The sequence below is a fragment of the Sander vitreus genome, chromosome 23 (genome assembly GCF_031162955.1).
Source record: "Sander vitreus isolate 19-12246 chromosome 23, sanVit1, whole genome shotgun sequence".
Taxonomy (NCBI): Eukaryota; Metazoa; Chordata; class Actinopteri; order Perciformes; family Percidae; genus Sander; species Sander vitreus.
In genome coordinates this window covers 12,101,018-12,121,648 of record NC_135877.1, presented here as the reverse complement: position 1 = coordinate 12,121,648, position 20,631 = coordinate 12,101,018, and the positions used below count along the sequence as shown (strand labels likewise).

Here is a 20,631-nt window from a genome sequence, read left to right as displayed (position 1 = left end):
AATCTCTTTTTTTAAATTAAGGCATTAAGAACATTTTCCAAAAGATGATTTATTTTGTATTCCTCTTTTTAGTCAACTTTACCATGGGTTCATAAACTTTTGAGCACCACTGCACATAAATGTATGTAATTCCTAGTAGTCACCCTCCCTAAATTTGATCTTTTCTGTAACGTCTCTCCTTTTAGGGAACACAAACTCCACAAAACATAAACCAGACGAGCCTCTACTTACTTACTTACTCAACTCGGTTTATTTACAGAGTATTTGAAGAGCCATGTATGCAAATGTACTGAAATTACCGACAAAACACATGGGGAGCTGATTTATCAGTTTGATCCAAATATGTTTTATCTAGACGCTTAAAAAAAAAATCCAGTGACTGACTGTTTCTTGGTTTAGATTACCGTCAAGTCCCTCAGGAACAATAAATTAACCAGGTTTTACGCCATGCTCCATCTTCCAGACTTGAGTAAATGTAGCAGTTATAAACAGTTAATAATTCTGGGCGAGTACGGGACACAATACATATCTACAGCAACACCAAGCCTGCCATAATCCAATAAAAAAAGCGAGACAAGAGATCAATCAAAAAAAGAACGCTTAACAAAAGTAATTTTACTACAACATAGCGTTACAGTCCTCCCTCAGATGAGCCATACAGAAGCGATATGATCACGGAGGGTCTAAGCTTTTTAAGTCACCAACTGTTGTTGATCCCTCTAAACCTGAGCATTTTAAAAGGAAGGTTTAAGGATTTTAAGAAGTCTTTTCTACAGGTCAACAACAAATCCCAACCTAGAATTTGAAAATTTCACGTTTTCAATTTTGAGGGACTCTTGAGGGAATTTCTAGCCCAAACAAAATCTGTAATAGCCTTTAATTTTGAATACTTTTTATTTGTAATATCACTTTTTTGCCACCACAATGACCCAATTAATTCAATGCACTTGCATAATCATCACAGATCAGTATCATAGAAAGAGCGAAAGCAGGTGAGACCATCTAACGGTCAAAGACAACTCTGCAACCATCAACAAAACCTTCAAAAAAATCGTTCCCTTCAAAGACACCGTAACAGCTCAGCTCTTACAAACATCCCAAAGAAAAACTAGTTTAAACTGTCCTGATATCAGTTTGGTTATGGTACATGCCTTTTTAATGAAGTAACACTGAAAATAAAATAGAGAACAGGCAACATAGATAGCATGGACAGACGGTTAAAATAAAATAAAAACAAAAAACAGTTCAACGACCTACACCCTTAAAAAAAGGACATTTTCAACACATCATAGTAGTTACAACATGCATACTGATCCTTTTCAGCACGAACAATGTGTGTCACTCTACCTTTCTGAATGTGTTGGGAATGGCTTTTTAAAAGCATGTGGACGTAATCTGCTCACCCTCCCCAAACTGTCCACATTTGACTGAAAATTGATAAGTGGAGGAAAAAAGGCAAAATTTTATACTGCTGCCGAACAGATGTTAACTTTCAAAAAAACAAATAAGACATTAAATCATCGATTTTAGATTATTATAAGCAAAGTCCTCATCTAATTGGGCCCATGCATCTAATCACACAAGATTCTTGTCTTTTCTATCAACGTAAAACTGTTAAGATGTAAATAATGAAAAGAGATACAAATTACATCTGCTAAGGCCCCGAGTTGACACTAGCCATGGACTAAATGCTTTTAAATGTTAGCTGTGGCTGTTCAGTACTGTGTATTCTCTACCTGCAAATTTGGCAGGTATACAGCAACCGACGGGGCGTCCTTAAATTAATTTTTCATTTGAAATGTTGGAATAAGCCTCCCTCAGTTGTCTATGGATGAAAATGCTTCATCTCTGCCCTCTGAGACCCCCCTGTTTCTTTCAGTGTATAATTACAGCTTCTTTAAAATCTAATTAGATTGGTGCTGTGGTTACAGAAGGTGTCTTTGATGTGGCATTGGAGGTTTTAGGAAGTACTTCATGTGGGAAACCCTCTAAATTTACTTGCTTTTATGTCCAGTTTTACAAATGAGATCGTCTGTGCTGTGCCATGAACATATTAAGAGTTTCACCTTTGTGCTCAGTATTAAGTGCCCCATGTGTACATGGAATGATTTTACACTACAGTTGCTGCACCACCAACTAAAATGTTCAGTGTTGTGACAAGTTGGTATACACAGACACTAACCTTCTTGTAGAGCGTAAGGGCTATTTTATCGTATCGCATTCCCTAAAAAGAGTAAAGACAAACGTCGTCATATTCATATTGTTCATTTGCTTACTAGTACTAGTGAAAAGACAGCTGTACACACACTACGTGTTGAAATAACAGAACATGTCATCTCTCACAAAAGACATACAGATGTGTTGACAAATGCATGTGTTAAAAGAAGAACAGCTTTAATGCAAGTATATTTTGCAAACGTACCAGTATGTGCCTGGTTCAGGACAACATATTGCATGTTATTTTCTAAGACTGTAGTGGGGAGGGTGTTGTTCTCTGTCCATGCATTTAAATAGCAACACAGAAAAAAAAAAAAAAGAAGGCTAACACACACTTAACGCGTCTTAGAGAGGAAAATAAGTCACCCAGAGGTCTGCAGCAGTAAATCTTGTCATTTCTTTCAAATAGATTTGGACTTATAATCTTTTTTTTCTCCTTTTTTGTGTGTCCGTTAAATTCGAATGTTGACAGAATAGGAGTACATTTTGTGAATCACATTCAGACGCCTCGTCTCTCTTCTTCTATACTTCAGTGTTGCCCGCGTAGAGCTTGGTCCATGATCGGGCTGGAGGAGAGACAGAAAGATAAAATGGTGGTGATGGGTGTGAGGGGTGGGGTGGGGGGGTATGGTGCAGGACTGTGGATAAGGAAACTGTTGCAGAGTGAAGGCAGATGATCAAACAAACTCCCACAACAATAGGTAGCTGTAAGTAAATGTCCCAGTATTTCTAAAGAAACAACCAAAACAATGAAGTCACTTAATCAGTTAGTCAATCAATAGAGAATCACCAAGAATTTTCATCAACAATTTATCATTTAGAAAGTTTATCAGGCAAACATGCCAACGTTGTGTTGGTTCCAGCTGGGGCAGCAACTAAGGATTCTATTTATTATTATCGAATAATCTACCAATTATTTTCTCAATTAATGGACCAATCGCTTGGTCTTTGATTCTCGGGAAATATTTTCCAAAACCTAAGTTGACATATTTAAATTGCTTGTTATGTTCCACAAATGGTTGGCCAAACAAAACAAGCAATTTGATCTGTTATCACGGGGGGGGGGGGCTCAGTCTGGCAATGACCTATCTCCACAGCGCTGCGTCAGCGTGTGCAGCTACTTCTGGGGACTTTTCGGTCCACAGAAGTAGCTGCAAAGTGAGCACTTCTCACTTTCACGCTGCTCCGCTTTTTATGGTACAGGCAGCTGCGGACCTGGACCCAGGGTGAGTCAACTGGCCAAAGGAAGAGCGGCTTTGCCCTGTCACAGCGTAAAAACACACCAGAATAGGAAGCGCTGCGAAACTAGATTCGTGCCTGATCGCACGCCCGGGTGTTCATACAAGACGAGCATTTCTCCGCGACGGTCACAAAGCGATCCTGCTCCTCTACACTGTACAGAATGGCTTCCGCGTCACGGTGGGTTTTCGCTGTCAGGCTCCGAGATATCGGTATCTTCTGCGATCTGCTTAGAAATGGTGAATTTACAGCTCACTGCATCTTATTGGCTTTTGTTTGATATCTAGGGTCGACAAAAAAAAATGATGCTGCACATTTCTGCAGTACGCATTCATTAGTTGTCACACCGAACGGCGTTCAAAAATCTGGCAGTTCAATAAAGCATTGCTTGACCGTCTTTATGAAAATAGAAGGATCGTGTGACGTGTTTATACTAACACTTAGTCGGTTTAATAGAGGAGAGTGCAGACGCTGGTCTGTGCATCTGGCTGTTGCCTTTATGTCATAAAGCCGTCTAACAAGCCACGCACCATGCATGTGCAAACTGTCAAATAAAAACAGGCTTCCGCCACAGAACGAATATTCGTATTGAACAGCCAAAATTCGTAGCGTACAGCCCTACACTCTATTACACATTCTGACACTGGCTTCTTCTTAGACATTTAACAATGTTGTTTGTAACATGTTTAACAGTGTCTTAACAGTTACAACTATTTTATTGTCCCTGTGCAGTGCTGCCCAGCCATCAAGACACGCCTCTCAGCTTTTTTTACAGGGTCCTCCAACATGGACATCACGGGACAAACAACTGTAAGCCATCAATACTCTCAACCCTGGGAGAACAGCATCACATCTTTCATTTGCAGAATTGTCTTCAATGGACTGTGCTGCTCTAATTTGAGAGCCTTTTATCTCAGTCAGATGATTTACAGACTTAAAAATAGCATCAATTTCAACCATGTTTTCTTACTGCCATACTTGTCTGTATTTACAGTCAGATTATGCTGTCAACTTGGTCCCAACCAGCTGACTGTTTTTTTTTTTTACATTTATAGGAACACCAGACAAATCTAAATCATACTGGACCACCAGTGGCACTGGCAATATAGTTCAGTACAGCTCATCCTGAGTGCTTTAATGAGTGTTGAACAGAAATATGAATATCATCCTCACCTGTCTCAATGGCATTGCTTTCGTTTTTCTTCCACTGCTCTGCAACATCGTTTGCCAGGGGATCATCTGGATTGGGAGCACTTAATAACGCCTGGATAGATAGCAACACTGTGCGGATCTGCAGGGCAGGAGACCACTTATCTGGAAAAAGACGCAAAAAGAGAAACAACAGCTCAAATTAGCAAAAACGAGGCTAACTTCAGAGCGATACAGCATTGGTATTAGGGCCACGCAGCCACAACGTGCCAGTGACAGCGAGCAGCAACCCTCATGGATGAGAGGTGAAGCCCATCATGAACTGAGATCCAAATTACCCTAAGGCTACTTGATAATGGAAAACTCTAGTAAATCTAATGAATCAAAACAATAAAATATGAGCTTGTGTCAAACGGCAGATCACTGTGCCTACAAGTCACAGTCTGTTCCAATATTTTCTTTATTACCTTAGAGCAGGTTTAGCAACCCTGCTGCCGTCTGTTCTGCTCTTGTCAAATAAACATTACCTTGAGTTTGTTTACCCCAAAACTTGATTTAACGGTTGTAATCAATTCTGCTTACTGTGGCTTTATACCACAAGATTTCTTTCTGCATCTATAACAGCTAAGCAGAGTCTAATAATGTGTTAATAGTCACTATTGTTACGTTTAGAGAACGCAAAGCATTGCAACCTAACAGCAAATAAAAGGTGTAGTCTATATTATATTGTCATTAGTGCTAATGTAAATTTCTATTTTCCCTATCTAAATACTCTACATCCAGAATATAAACATGTCATGTTTTTTACAGAACTATGAAGAATTTCCAATGAAACAGTACTTCTTAAAATGCAAATGGCTAATATTGAATCAAATGGCTCTGTGTCATGTTAGAGGGTGGAAAGTACAAATAATTCCACAGAGAATCAACACCCAGCTTTCACAGCTCCGCGCAGCTTTTGGCTGACGTTTGATCATTATTTTGGCTTACCAGCTCACATTTAGACTGTATAGGTTCTTAGCAGCCGCCCCCGCCCCCCCCATATTATCTAGTTGTAGCTTTAACTTTGTATGGTGCTGCTTTTTTTTTTTTTGATAGAAAACCATGCAAGCAAAATGTTTTACTTACAATCCTGCAATTAGCTGTGACAGTGGTTCAACATTGATTCTACCCAGGGAAAAAAAATTATGAAATTTAACTGATACTATCATGTTTTCTTACCTTTCAAAATGTCTAAACATATTCTTCCCAGTTTGTCAACATTGGGGTGGTAGATTTTGGTCATGAATCGTACTTTGGGAGCTGCCATGGGATACTCTTCTGGAAGAAATAGTTCAAGTCTAAATGTGCCTCCTTCAAAAGGAGAGTCTTGAGGCCCTGCAATGATCACATGGAAGTAACGTGCATTCCCTTCATCCGGAGTAGCCGTGATCCCTGGAACAGGCTCTGCCATCAACCGCTGTGTCTCCTGAGTGTGGTCAGAATGAGAAATACATAACACTATTATTGACATTTCTGAATAGAAAAACAGTGCTGTAGGTGTAGACTTCACCCTGCTTAGTCACACACCCACACTTCCAAACTCAGCCACATATACAGTAGACAAAAGCAAATTCCATTCCACAAGCTATTGTTTAGCACAGAAACTAGAAGGTAGCTAAGGGGCTGGGACACTCCTACAATGGCTGACTTTAATTAATACACAATAAAATGATCAATTTCGGAATGCAGCTACCAATAGTGCCATATATAAACTAATACTAATTATTTGGTGTATAAAATGTCATAAAAAACAAAACAAAATGTCCATCATGAATTCATAATTACCCAGAACCCAAAGGATTTGAAATTGCTTGTCCTGACCACACTAACATCCCAAACACATTCTGTTTACTATCAGGCTAACTCAACCAGCATATTCAAAGTTAGAGACAGTAACCAGTGCATTTCGAGCATTTGACTAAAATGGCTAAATAATGATCAAAATAGTTATTGATCAGTCAATCGAAAAATTGATTAACCGACTTACTGTTTTAGCTCAAAGTTATTTAATGATGCATTTGATTACAATAATTCACTTAACCGATGATTCCAGTTTGTCGTGTAACGTCGCATACAATTCTATTATCAAAAGCGCAGTTGCATAATTTTGAGTTTTAAAGTATTGTGCGACACTAAGGGATAATCGACAATGGGAATCTAAAGGAGGAATTGTAACATGTTCATTATTTCGGCATTTAATAAAGCAGGTGCACCGGAACATCTGCAGTCAACAAGATGGAAACTAGTTAAATCCTGTTGAAATATTGTTAATGTCTTCGTTAAGATTGGAAAACAAACTGCAGGTTCCCATAGTGGAAGCTTGTGTCGTGTTTTCACTTCGTCAACGGTATGCTACTGGCTGAGAAAACCAGCTTAATCCGAGAAATAGCTGCTAGATGTGGCGGAACGGGCTGATCGCGCCCACAGTTGCCGGGCCTGGCCCAGTGAAGTTGCGGTGAGGTTGAGGGAGGAAACCGCAACAGACCTTAGATTCCTCCCTAAATCAATGTTTCGTTTTATAGAAAAGAAGCAACACGAACACATTTGCTTAATTACAAGCATTTTAATGTTTTGAGACCACCAGGACAGCGTTTCACATCAGCGCAGACAATGTGTATCAATCACCGAAGCTACCGCTGCTAGCCTAACGTTAGCTAACATAGCGAAACCATTCATAAGGCGCCTAGGACAAATTGTCAGAATTTGTTGATCCATACTATAATATTAGCAGCCCAGTGATGTGAAAAATACAATTTTCAGAACAACAACTTTACTCGAACCAAAATAAAAAAAAAAACACATTTAGGACAGAAGGGAGTAAACGGAAGTGGCAAACAAAACACTTGCAGACACGGATCAGCGAGCTAGCTTGATAACTAGCTAGCTAGCTAGATGAGAGCTAATTGTGCTAGTCGCGCTAAAGTCAGGCTACACGTTGAATGGCAGTAATTGTACGTCCATATTCTCACCACATAAACTTTAAAATACCCACACACGGGTTATATAAGATATATATACAATGTCCGGTGTAAAGTGTACCTTAACAATCCTACGAGGCAAACCGGCCATCTTGTGTTAGCTATTATATTTTTAGCCGTGGACTCGCCTTCTCTTCAGGTTGGATTGACTGAGTTGCCGGGGCGGAGACAGATAACTCACTCTTCCGGTGGCTTCAGATGACGTAAGGAAATATGCTGCTGTTCATTGTTGTCAATGTAAAGATGGATATAAATACTAATCGTAAAATTACTCCTAGATTCAGGTACTTAAAATAGAAAGTGAAGAGCATGGTTTAAGGTATATTCTTTCGAAAAATAATGTGGTGTGTAGTACGTTTTATAAACGATGTAAGTAATACTAATAAATAATAATAATTTATACTTTATTAATACTGCAAGGGAAATTACAATGTTTTCACTCTGTTATTATTATACACATTACACACAGGCCTGAATTACACACACCTATACCTATACATGCACTAATGGAGAGATGTCAGAGTGAGGGGGCTGCCCATGGAAAGGCGTCCCGAGCAGTTGGGGGTTCGGTGCATTGCTCAAGAGCACATTGGCAGTGACCAGTGTCTCCCTACTGACTGAGCTACTGCCACCCCAAATATAATGTAAGTATAAGTATGTGTACAGTAAAGTCTGTGCAACCCACAAAAAAAAGAAAAAGCTTTGAAATGACCATCTAAATATGTAATGTAGTCACTTTGAGGGGGTCAACCTTTTTTAGTTCAATTTTGTAGGGACCTAACTTGGAAATGCATTTTAGGAGCACCAGCTTTTGTCAGTTTGCTCATTTGGGAGATACATTTTTCTAGATCTCATTGTTGTAAACCTTTGTGTCTTGCAGTGTGCAGGACCTTGCCTACGCTATGCAAAACAGCATTGTTTTACTTGCAGGCACAAAATTACATTATGTGAACACATCTTAAAGCTCAGCCAACTCCAGAATATTCTGTGACACTGTAAGATACAAAAATCCTAAGGATGCACCGCTGTCAGTTATAAGAGTAGATTGTTGATACAGAGTTGGTGCTGGAGTGGTTAGCATATAACATTAACAAAAAACAATCAAGTATATGATATACTTTGTTTTGTATACACAATATTTACTTTTTCTCAGAGATTAGATTATTAGATTCATATTTGCAGGATAAATTATAAAAGGTCATACAATCTAGGGCAGTAAATGTATACAGTATCGCAGTAGACTAAACAAAATACAAGTATAAGTTTCAAAGCCATATAATTGTTCCATTGTAGTGGCACTGACTCAAAAACTCATGACAACCTACAAAATATGTATTTTATTAGACTATTTATTATACATTATTGTGACAATAAAACAGACAAACATTTGTAGTTTTGTAACTTTAGCCTTCAACTATCTGTCCTTTGGGGGATCCCTCTTTCTGCGTCTCATGTGGTACCTGTGAACAGCGACACAGAAGGAGATTCATTTTGACCAATATCTAACATCTTTTCTTTCAGCTCTTAAACTCTGATTCACAATTATATACTGCATAATATAGTAAAGATATATATATATACACACACATATACATATATACATATACACACACATACATACACAATTTTATGGTACACTGGAATAACCAGAAAAATGACTACAAGAAGCCACCAAGTGTCCATATTAAAGTCGGCAACTGATCTAATCCTGATAGGCCAGTACTATATCCACACGTAGGCAGAAAAAAGAATTAAATGACCAATTTTGTGTTATTTATGTACTCACTGTCCTACTGGATACCACCGATGTTTGGTGGTGAAAAACATCTTGCTCAGCTCCTCTATAGTGGGCCCCTTCTTGTCCTTCAGCACCTCCTTGCTGAGGTGGGCCTTTAAAATCTGGTCGTGGGTCTCAACCGGGTTGGTCACGGGGTTTGGCCGTTCTATAGGCTGCAGAGATTTACTGTCGTGAACAAGGTTCCCTCTTGCATATTTTTAAAATGATATGGTAATTCCCAGCAATCCTGAAACAATTTCCATCCATTTTGTACTGATTACTGTTATTAGTCTAACTGATGCACACCTGTGAATTAGGAGTTAAAAGGGTTAAAATATTCCTTAACACTTCTTCATTTTTATTTTTTAAAGCCTCTGCTTTCTCTCTTTGATAGAAATAGTGCTACTCTATTAGATAATGTGACAACTGACACATTGATATATACCGCATAAGGCTAGAGAGCACTCTCTTACCTGGGTAAACTCATAGGGAACGTCGACAGTAGGATGGTAGCACACTATGGTTTTCCCATCCGAGGTCACACCGATTTCCACATTGCTAAATTCAAGAAAATTAGGTTATTGTCATGTTTTTACATATATACTCCAAACTATTTTTTATGTTTCTTCTTCATTCATTTGGTTCACAATAACTATAATAATTTGCAGACAGGCCAAGTACCCAGCTAGCATAACTTAGCAGTTTACAAAACTACCAGTGTGTCCCTACACTTACATTTATACAGCACAACCAAATGTTAATTACAAAATAGTGAGAACCTCCTGATAACCAAGGTGGAACTTTGCTTCACTTCATTAAACTTCTTAGCACATCACCAAGACAGAGCTGCCATCTATGGGGGACCTCTACACCCAGCGACGTAAGAAGAAGGCCAACAGGATAATCAGAGACCCAAATCATCCTGCTGCCGTCCGGCAGATGGTACCGCTTCATCTAGTCCCTCACCATATGACTAGAACTTTTGAGCTCTGAGCTCATCGCATGCCACTTAAACCCTATAACCATCACTTTATATACTTTTACACCTCTGTATGGATGTTTCATGTTTACATTCAGCTTATTCATTTGCAATAACTGTCTTCCACACATTTATATGACCTTTTTTCACATTTATCATTTAATACTTTTACATTTAGTATATTTTTTTTGTTTTACTTGTGATTATCTTTTTTATACAAATTTAATTAGCATTGTTGGAGGGATCCTGCTGAGACCCAAGATTTTCAGTGACAACGACTGCTTTTGTTATCGTTATGCATTGATAATAAAAAATTGAAACTTGACACTTTTGCACAATCTGCAACTTGACCTCTCATTTTGTGTAATACGGTTAATAATTAGCTAAAAATGTACTATTTGTTGATATAAAAAAAACGTCATAATAGGTTTAAACGAGACATAACTAGAGTAGACTAAATGGGACTAGGTGCACTCTTTACTTATTTTGAATTCAAACGTTTCAGCTCTTAACAAAGCCTACCAGTTCGGGCCATCAAGTGAAGGACCAGTGACACTGGACTTCTGTCGCATTGGCACCACACATGCTGCAACAGAAAACCAAACAGGCGAGACAGACACTTGCAATTAAAATAGTTAGCAGGACACATTTCAACTTACGTTAGCTAGAAATTATACATCGCATTTGAAAGCATAAACCCCTGCAGACCACCGTTAAGACAGTTATGGCGCCCGCTTGCGAATTATTTTTGTTGTTTGTTTTTTTTACAGAAAATACGGTTTTTACAGTGGAAAAAAGGTAGTGCTAGCCAAATCAAAGTGTTTACCTACTAAACATACTCTCAAGGTTAGCCTCTGTTAGCTTATACTCCCAACACCGTTGCGCTAACGGCTATAAACGGTAAACTAATATGACCTCCAGCAAATACCTGATAAAATGATAAAAAACACAACTTACTTTGTACACGTAGTAGTGTGGTACCGTTAGAAAGTCGCGTTATTAGACTATGAAGCTTGCACAAATGACTTGACGCCATGCTGAAGTATTTTCGGGTGTGCACCACTATAATATTTCCGTCCTAGCACTCAGACGACCTCATTTTTGTTCCACTTTTCAAACGACCAGCAATCATACAAAAATGATCCAACCCTTTCCCTAATAAACACTATTTTTGTACAACTGATGAATACACTATATGCTTGAACAAACTATTCACTTCTTTTGTATTATTTAAAAGCTGTATTTAAACAAAACACATTTAAGAGTTTTGTCTATTCTTATTTCTTATGTACCTCGTGCATCATCCACTATGATGGTAAAGGCCATCAGATCATAACTAATAACCTTGGTGAATATTAATAAGTTACTACTTTAGAGTAAAGTTATAGTGGGATACAAATTCTGTCAGACAGCATTTTCGGTCTGCCACAAAACATATTCCCTCTTTATAATGCACAAATGATGCCCTACCATCAAGTATTTTATTTTGTATACTTCAGATCATGTCTAATAACCTTGGTAAATATGTAGAAGTTTATTTTAGTCTATGAGGTTTGTTGTGTTGGATATACACTAACAGTAGTCGTTTTTCTGCAGGAACGTAGGTACCGGGAGACGTACCGGACCTCTGCCCTTAAATGTAGAAAACATAATAAAAGTACCTGTACCTGCGTGCTGGTGCCCCACCGCATGCACCTTTTCTTTCTCACCCCTTCCCCTCAGACAGCCTGAGTCCACCACTGATCTGAGGGTTGCAAATTTCCAAATAACAAATAGTTTTACACATTTTATACACTGTATTTATTTATTGAATATGCAGCATTTTAATGAGTCTATTATCTTTCAATACTATGGCCAGATGTGAGTACACAGATTTATTTTGATATTTAATTTTACCATTCATTATCAGGAAACCCAGGTATGCAATAATTCAGGTGAAAATAGTTTTAGTAGCATATTACATTTGTAAATGTACAAAGAAAGGCAAACTGAAAGAGTATAATATAAACAATTCAGAGTAATTAAAATATTCAAATCACTGCTTTCACCTGAAAATCAAAAACAAATTATTGGAAATATTCAATAATATGAATATAAAAAACAACAACCTCTTTTTTTCTCAACACATTTTTGAGTTTGCAAAGCTACTGTTGTTATCTTTGCAGAGAGACAAGCTGAACATGTTTTCAGGTGTTTTAGGTCCAGTTAGCATTCTGGCCAACCATTCAAATCCTTCAGGAATGCAGCTTAATTTATTCACCTTACCCCTTGAACTACTGCACTATGAGGAACACCGCAACAAGCGGAGCAGCTTGATATGTTGCTCAGGTTATTCATGTTAACAGGCTGTTGATGCATCCAGAGTGTGACTAGGAGACTTCCATCTCTGCTGTGGCTGCAGTGCTGGATGCTTGTGATCCCGTGTTCGCCACCAAGCGCTCTCGACTGCCAAACACCCCAACCACTAGAAACAAACAATCATAATAGCATGTGAGCATTATTAATTGAACTGAATTTATAAATAAAAGGTCAGTGGTGAACTGTGTAGAGACAATTATTTAACTTTTAATATGATTTCAGTGAACTGCACAAATCGTATGGAAGGAAAGAAAGAAACCATACCTGCTGCAACATCACTTATATCCCAAACCCGCAAGCCATCCCTTTGTCCCCCGAAGGCATAGATGAAGGGCAGGTCAGGGCAACATGATGCACAGAACAGCACACCCTGTTCACAGGTGGGAAAGGAAGTTGTTTTGACTCTTTCAACAACCACAAACTTCATGACTTTGACGTGGCAAAATAATTCTAGAACGGATTGGAGCGAAAGGATCTGAGATCTACACGCTCATGCAAGTTCTTACCATTTTCATATCCCGTGAATGCACCAGGCTGGGCTTGTTGCCCAAAATGTCCCAAATCTTTACGTGTTTGTCAGCTGATGAGGTGACCAGGCATCCTTTAATTTGGCTGCTGAGGTCCAAACCTGCAGAAATGTTTAGATGCGATTTTCTTTTATTGTACAGTCAATGTGCCTTTTAAAACACATTAATTCCACCATGAAGTAAACTTATAACCAAAGCAGGGTGCTTTGTTGTCCATCAACGATTCACAGGAGCAGGTGTATTCAAGATTTCACAGACAGTTCCTCCAAACTCACCATTCACCTAATTGCAAATTACACGGTGGAAATCATGTAAGAGGACGGACCTCGCTGGCTCTATTGGGTGCTACTTACTGTGCTCACCAAAATGTTTTCAAGGATTGACTAAAAATAAAGAAGCCACAAGTTGTCCCACATTCGCTGGTATGTACCAACAATGTAAACTCATTTCATCATCCCTAAGTGACTCAACACACAGTGCAGAACAACAAGTGCCAACGCGCACGCACACGCACACACCTGACACTTCTGCATCATGAGCCTTCAGGGTGAAAACAGGTTTATCTGAGCGTGCGTCCAGACAGTAGACAAATCCATCCTCTGTGCTGGCCTGAAACACAACCAACACACACTCAAGTTAACCGCTGCGCTTCTGAGAGCAATAGCACAAGTGGGACAAACAAGGTTTATTGCACAATGACCATAAAACATACAGACCAGCAATATAATCATTATTTACAACTGCTAAAGCTTACATTTTTTAAAAAGGAATGTGGATGGATTATTTCCTTTGAAATAGGAATAGAAGAATATGATTACATACCAGGAAGTTGCACGGTGAAAAGTGGTCCCAGGTCAGACGCTCCACCTGACCACTAAACCTCCAGGTCCGATTGCTGTTGTCCGGACTACGGCAGTCAAACAGGACTGCTGTCCTGAAAAGAAAATCTTCAGTTTTGTTTCCTTTCACCTCATTCTATAAACTAACGACAATACTAGATTACACTTACTTGTCATATGATCCTGATATCAGAGTCTGTGCCTCAAATGGGTGGAATGATAACGTCTGAACCTGAAAGATAAAACAATTTTTTTCTCTTCCAGAAGCTGAAGGCTGCAAATTCTGAGGATGTATGTAATACCAACAATACATTGAATTACATCCATTATTGAAATATTTTTTCTCATTAAAGGGAAACTTTGGTATTTTTCAACTTGGACCCTATTTTCTGAAGTGACTAACGTTGACAGCAATTTTTTTGAAATTGGTCTAGCATTGTGCGAGAGCCCTGCGGGCTGCAATATAATCCTATGGGGCAATTACGAACGGTAAATGTACATCCACTAAAAGCTTAAATTGTTATTATAATTGTCTGACAACATTATGGAAAGGACCCTACAGAGAAATGACTGTTTTTCGTTACCTTTCGCTTGATCTGGTCTGTTTGTTATTGTGTCTAAAGAAATCTCGCTAGAGGAGAAATCTCACTCTGAAATCTCGTTAGAGGTGACTTGTTGCCGGAAGACAGCGGAGTGAGTTGGCGAGAGCAGTGCCAGGAAGGGTTTGTTGTGTTGGAGTACAGAAAGCGTAAATGATTTTCAATGTCATGGCTGAATATTTAGATGACTCACTGTAGGGTCATTTCCATAATATAGTCAGATACGTATAATCTGAGCCTGCCAGTTGCAAAAAAAAAAAAAAAAAGAAGCTTTTAGTGGACGTACATTGAGAGTGCGTTAAAAAATTTTGTTTCGTGGCTGCCGGGCAGCAGGGCTCTTGCTCAATATTAGACCAATTTCAAAAATTTGTTGTCCCTGTTAGTCACTTTAGCACAAAAACATGGGAAAATAGGGTGCAGGTTGAAAAATACTGAAGTTCTCGTTTAAATACCTTATCAGTGTGTCTGCGCAGAGTTGTGGCTGGTTTGCCTTGAGTAAGATCCCACAAGATAACTGTTTCATCTGCTGATCCACTGGCCAACACATTTCTAAGTAAGAGAAGGTGGATTTGTTTTACTGTAAAATAATGAATTTGAGTTGCATAAGTGCACACATGCACAGTCATGGTACATCAAAATCATATGCATAAAAATCTCAGCACAACAAACAAGGGTCAAATTAAAAAGTCTATACAACTGCGTGTACGATTGACTAGCATTAGGGGCATTTCTTGATAACCTTTTTCCAGTACCGTTTCGCAATGTATCAGCCTCAGAATACTGACCTGACTAGTTTGTTCCAGGATAAATCCAGCACTGCATCTGTGTGCCCCTCGACAGGCTCTGCCGCTGCCCCCTAGCATCAACCAGAACAGGGAGCAATGTGTTAATGATATCTAACCAAGGAGTAATAATAGATGATTACCAATAACCAATAATGCAGGGGAGCAGGACAAACATGTCTTCTGTCAATGGTGTCAAAAATTTAAAAAACTTTTTTTAAATATCCTACAAAAAGAGACCTAATCAAGACTTGATTCACAAACATATAACACAGTTTATCACAGACTTACAGTTTCACCTTAAAGGGGACATATCATGAAAAACTCACTTTTTCAGTGCTTGTGTATACATTTGGGTATGTGGAGTGCCTACCAACCCACTAACTGTGAAATAAGACATCAGTGTCAGATTTTTGTGAGCTGCCTTGATCAATCAGAAAAGATGTGATTTAACAGGCCATTCAGATTTGGCTCCCCTTCCCATTAGAATATAGCCTACCGTCCCCCATCTGAGTATCTCCACTCACAGCTTGAGAACTAGCTTTGCAAAAGTGCGCCATATTTTTCTCGCAAGCCAATCAGAGCAGACTGGGCTTTTCTATAGCAGGGCTTAAAGAGACGAGCACTAAAACCACCGGGGAGCGTTTCAGACGGAGGGTAAATACAGGTATATTCAGACACACAGTATGAGAAAAATGTGTTTTTAAACATTAAAGCATGTAAACATGTTCTAGAAACAAAAACAATACAAGAATGAACATGAAAATTAGCATGATATGTCTCCTTTAAATTTACTTTATCAGATCTCACTCTCAGCATGCAGATGCTTGTATAAGACAGTGTAAGAACCTTGTATTTGTACCTTCTTCCCCTTCTTTTTCTTCTTGGAGGCTTTTTTGCTCCCCAGGGAGAAGGCTGGCTCTAAGCAGTCCACCACATCCAGGTCCCACACATCTATCTGAGGAGTCATGTTGCCCACAGCGGCGTAGTTACCTGGAGTAAGCATACAGAGCAGAACATGGTCAGGTAAGCACAGTGGTGTGTGCACATTACAAAGATCAGATTAGATTCTTCTTAGTTTTGTGTTATCTTAAACCTTTGGTGCGTAACTTTTTCATAATAATGAACGTCTGTTACATTTAAGCCATTGCCAAATGAGTTGCTACAATGCTAATTAAGACTATTAGCTCCACAATTTGGTGTCGTCCGGCGTCTTTTACGCCAGAAACCTGAGTAAAGATAATGACCTCTTCTGAAGAGTCCATCATGTTTTTTTAATCCTCCTTGGCTACTAGTAACCGTGTGGAGGAGAGGTGGGGGTAAAGCGTTCACGGAAGGCTTGTGTCATGTGGATGCACCAACAGAATTGTTGTCATTACAGTACTTAGAATTCCTCATGGGGGAGACCGAAACTACGCACTATAGCTTTAAAGTGCTCATATTATGCTCATTTTCAGGTTCATAATTGTATTTAGAGGTTGTACCAGAATAGGTTTACATGGTTACATTTTCAAAAAACACCATATTTTTGTGTTATCTTAAACCTTTGGTGCGTAACTTTTTCATAAAAATTAACGTCCGTTACATTTAAGCCATTGCCAAATGAGTGGCTACAAAGCTAATTCAGACCATCAGCTCCACAAATTGGTGTCGTCCAGCTCCTCTTTTCACCCTGTGTGGTCAGCTCTCTGTTTTAGCTACCGAGTACCGAGGCATTGCACTTCTGTTCCATCTTTGTTGGGAGTCGCACATGCACAGTAGCTAGCTAAGGACTACTAGCCAGTCAGAAGCAGAGTATGAGGGCGTGCCATGCTAGCAGCTAGGCGAGCATTATAACGTGTGTTACAAAGGCTGGACTACAATAGAGCTGTTTGGAGCAGTTTGTGAACAGTGTTTTCTGTTGGAGATGGTAAGTCCCTTTGGGGTGGACTTTGGGCTTTTTCACTTTGTAAACCTATTACATGCACAAAAAAGATATATAACACAATAAAGGAAAGGGAAAAAGCCAAACAGCATAATATGAGCACTTTAAGATAAAATATAATGCTGAGAAATATTGTTGTTAGAAATGAATTCCTCGAGGCCAGGTCTGGAGAGGAACAGGTTTGTCTGAGCAAAACTGAATTTTCTTACCAGGTCCTTCTCCAGGGCTGGGGTCAAAGTTGAGCCACTCCACACACAGTGGGTAAGCTGGCAGCAGAATATCATGATGGACATACAGAGAGTCCTCCTCGGAGTTATAAACTGTAAAGAAAGAGATGAAGTGTTTAATTTATATTTGAGAATTCTCTAATATAAAAGGTTAACACTACATATGTTTACATTTACATATGTTATGCATTTAGCTAATAATCTAAACTGGAACAATATCCAAAGAAAAGAAGACATTTTCCTGCGTCTTCAGAAAACTCGCTGTGATCTCGTCATATCACACGAGGATATTTACCATGGATCTCCAAATTGCAGCAGTCCTTTTCTGCCCTGCCGGTTAGGATGAGATTGTCACTGGGCTTGATTTGGAAGTCCTCTCGCTCATATTGGTCCTTGAGGGAAGAACAGAGACAGCTAAGCAATTTTGCTTTGACAAGATACAATAAGTATCGAAATTGTCACCCCTTAAAGATTCACAGCAAAAACTAGATTTGACTTGTTTTTGTAAAATGACATTCCTACACCAGAATACAAATTTGTTCTTCTATTTATCTGGATTTTCACAGCTATATGTTCGGGACTGATATCAGGCATCACTGAATCGGTACGAATGTGATCATTGAATGCACCTACTGTGTCTTTGATGGTGATGTAAGGATCCTCCTCATTAGAGCTGAACACTGTAAGCCCAGCCAGACTGTCACCGAGACTAGCGGTCACTAAATTGAAGACAGACAAACAGCAGATACAGGATCAGTCAGATCCAGACTCTCAGCTACGTTTGAGTAGACACAAAAGGTAAGACAGAATGAGGAGAAATTTGTTATACCGTAAACACATACTGGACATAAACACCCGTTCCCCTCACCTGCATCCTCTTCATCATATCTATCCAGGCCATACTCTGCTAGCTCGTCATCTTCCTCCTTTCCTTCTTCATTCTCATCCTTTGAAACTCCAGCAACGTCCGCTGCATTACTATCAGGATTCTCCTCACATGCAATACCTTCATCAACCTCTTCGTCATCCTCGGCTGCTAGTTCCCTGATTTAGCAGAGTAGGTTTAAAAAACATGACACCAGCTTCAGCTTTTCGGGGAAGAGCTGTAATATTTTATTTCCATTCAGCACTCACTGATTGGCAAAACAGCACTGCAGTAATGTATCTTTTGTTTCAACATACCCCAGCTCCTGTTTTGCTTCAGTAATGATGCGCTGTAGCTCCTCTTGGCTCAACTCAACCTGAAATGGAATAAAAACAAGTTGGTAAGCTCATGTTTATCAAGCTCTGATCAGATGCAAGATAAAGAGAGAGAGATGGTGTATTATAAATAGGCAGGGTGCGATTTGCCGGGGGGGATGCGTGGGATTTCCCCCTTTCTGGTCTATTTATCCCTGCCTCTGCTGAGTTATTTCTATCCCTGGTGGGGACAAAATGTATGCGGTGAAGTGAACTCCGCTCTCTGGCTTGAAAGCGCTGTGTTGACATGACGTTTCATTTTTAGATTATTTCCATTGGATACTGAAGTGCATACGTGTTTTGGCATGGCTGGCCGAGTGGCACTATATCCATGGTATTGAAAGGGGGATTTCATTCTTGAATGTTTTGTCCCCCCCCATCTGCTTTTTTCACAAATCACACCCTGTAATTTAAACTACCTTTTTTCTTGGCATTTTTGGTTAAATCTCTAAATACACAGTAATAGTAAAAACTGAGTATTAGGTAAGTCAACTAAGACAAATTCAACATTTTTTATTTGGAAAGGCTTTGATCTTATAAGCAACCTGCTACCATAACCTGTTTTTAGAATTACATCTCCAGTGCATTTGATTTTAATAAAGCACCAATTCAGATTTCCAGTATGATATAAAATCTTCCTAGTTAATAAGTAAATACCTTAAATACAGCAAGTTAGTCTTTACACCATAGGAAATGTCAGCTCACAACAAATGACAATACAAGGGTCAAGCTGTAAACAACCAGCTGAAGACTGATTAATAAGAGGAATTTAATATGGTCATTGTCTATCAGAAAAGTCAAAGGAAAGATTCACAGCAAGCACTTATTACTTAATATATACTTATATTGTTTAATTTCTCAAATTACTCCTTTAAACTTCCCCATCCAATTTAATAAAATGGAAAACGTAAAGCTGTAATCTCGAAGATTTTTATTTAAATAAAAGTCTGTTAAGTCACTATCTATCGCTGATAGGTAAAACAATGGGTTTTGAGCCTATATGGACCACTGATGAATGTATTGCAATACTGATATATTTACAGTATTATGAACTGGGTGTGTCTGTGGTGACATTGATGCTTTGGCAACATTGTTATTGAAACTTTCATGCCAATAAAGCCCCTTTGAATTGAAGTTATTTTAACTGAAATATAATGCTGTAGACAATATTAAAAAAACATGACTAACTAGTGACCTCAGCGTTAATAATACATACAGTAAAAATAGGTGGCACAACAGCTTTGTAATTCTTCTAGTGCCTATTTCCTATTTGTGGCATTACATAATTCAGGGTATTTTCAATTATATTAAAATGTAATAGCTGTAACTACGGTTACTACACAAAATGCGTTGCATTACATTACACAACAGTTTTTGTTTTGACAGTCTAAGGTGACACATTATCTGTAAAGCCAAAAATAAATGTATAAGAAAAAGGTTTGGTCATTTAAATGACTTGCCATGTTGACAAATTAGCCGCCTGTCGGCTAACGTTCGCTAGCTCAACATGTAACCTACTTTGTCTGGGGTTTCCTTTGCAATGCCTTTCGCCACCCATCCGACACAAGTAATCTGGGAACTCATTTTGTAGAAACCGTGCGGTTTATCGATCAAATACGATAAAATCTACAAACGTGTAGCGTCCAAACTGCTCCACTTCAGGCACGCGTACAGTAGGCGTACATGCGAGTTAAAATGGGTCCTGTGTCGCATCTAGATGGCGTCCTTAGAGCGTTGAAAATTCTGCCTGATCAA

The 20,631-nt window shown here is 38.9% G+C and overlaps 3 protein-coding genes and 1 long non-coding RNA gene across 4 annotated transcripts; 1 reads left to right on the top strand and 3 right to left on the bottom strand.

The window, feature by feature from the left end:
* Window positions 1-875: 875 nt before the first annotated feature.
* On the bottom strand, window positions 876-7,776 carry ube2nb (ubiquitin-conjugating enzyme E2Nb). The gene is made up of 4 exons (XM_078243163.1): window positions 7,687-7,776; window positions 5,827-6,073; window positions 4,630-4,770; window positions 876-2,783 (listed from the first exon to the last, which is right to left on the bottom strand). Exons 1-4 carry the CDS (start codon window positions 7,714-7,716, stop codon window positions 2,740-2,742), a joined length of 462 nt encoding a protein of 153 aa, XP_078099289.1. The 5' UTR covers window positions 7,717-7,776; the 3' UTR covers window positions 876-2,739.
* LOC144512412 (uncharacterized) lies at window positions 7,741-10,656 on the top strand. Its single transcript, XR_013501003.1, has 3 exons — window positions 7,741-7,828; window positions 8,095-8,269; window positions 10,231-10,656. It is a non-coding gene; the product is annotated as an uncharacterized LOC144512412 (long non-coding RNA).
* On the bottom strand, window positions 8,948-11,998 carry mrpl42 (mitochondrial ribosomal protein L42). The gene is made up of 5 exons (XM_078243164.1): window positions 11,339-11,998; window positions 10,904-10,967; window positions 9,876-9,960; window positions 9,412-9,575; window positions 8,948-9,085 (listed from the first exon to the last, which is right to left on the bottom strand). Exons 1-5 carry the CDS (start codon window positions 11,415-11,417, stop codon window positions 9,040-9,042), a joined length of 438 nt encoding a protein of 145 aa, XP_078099290.1. The 5' UTR covers window positions 11,418-11,998; the 3' UTR covers window positions 8,948-9,039.
* Window positions 11,999-12,165: 167 nt separating this feature from the next.
* On the bottom strand, window positions 12,166-20,575 carry pwp1 (PWP1 homolog, endonuclein). The gene is made up of 15 exons (XM_078243161.1): window positions 20,395-20,575; window positions 18,820-18,878; window positions 18,506-18,681; window positions 18,271-18,356; window positions 17,933-18,029; window positions 17,620-17,730; window positions 16,349-16,479; window positions 15,490-15,560; window positions 15,157-15,253; window positions 14,276-14,337; window positions 14,089-14,200; window positions 13,785-13,875; window positions 13,246-13,367; window positions 13,004-13,109; window positions 12,166-12,845 (listed from the first exon to the last, which is right to left on the bottom strand). Exons 1-15 carry the CDS (start codon window positions 20,458-20,460, stop codon window positions 12,751-12,753), a joined length of 1,482 nt encoding a protein of 493 aa, XP_078099287.1. The 5' UTR covers window positions 20,461-20,575; the 3' UTR covers window positions 12,166-12,750.
* Between the last annotated feature and the right edge of the window lie 56 nt (window positions 20,576-20,631).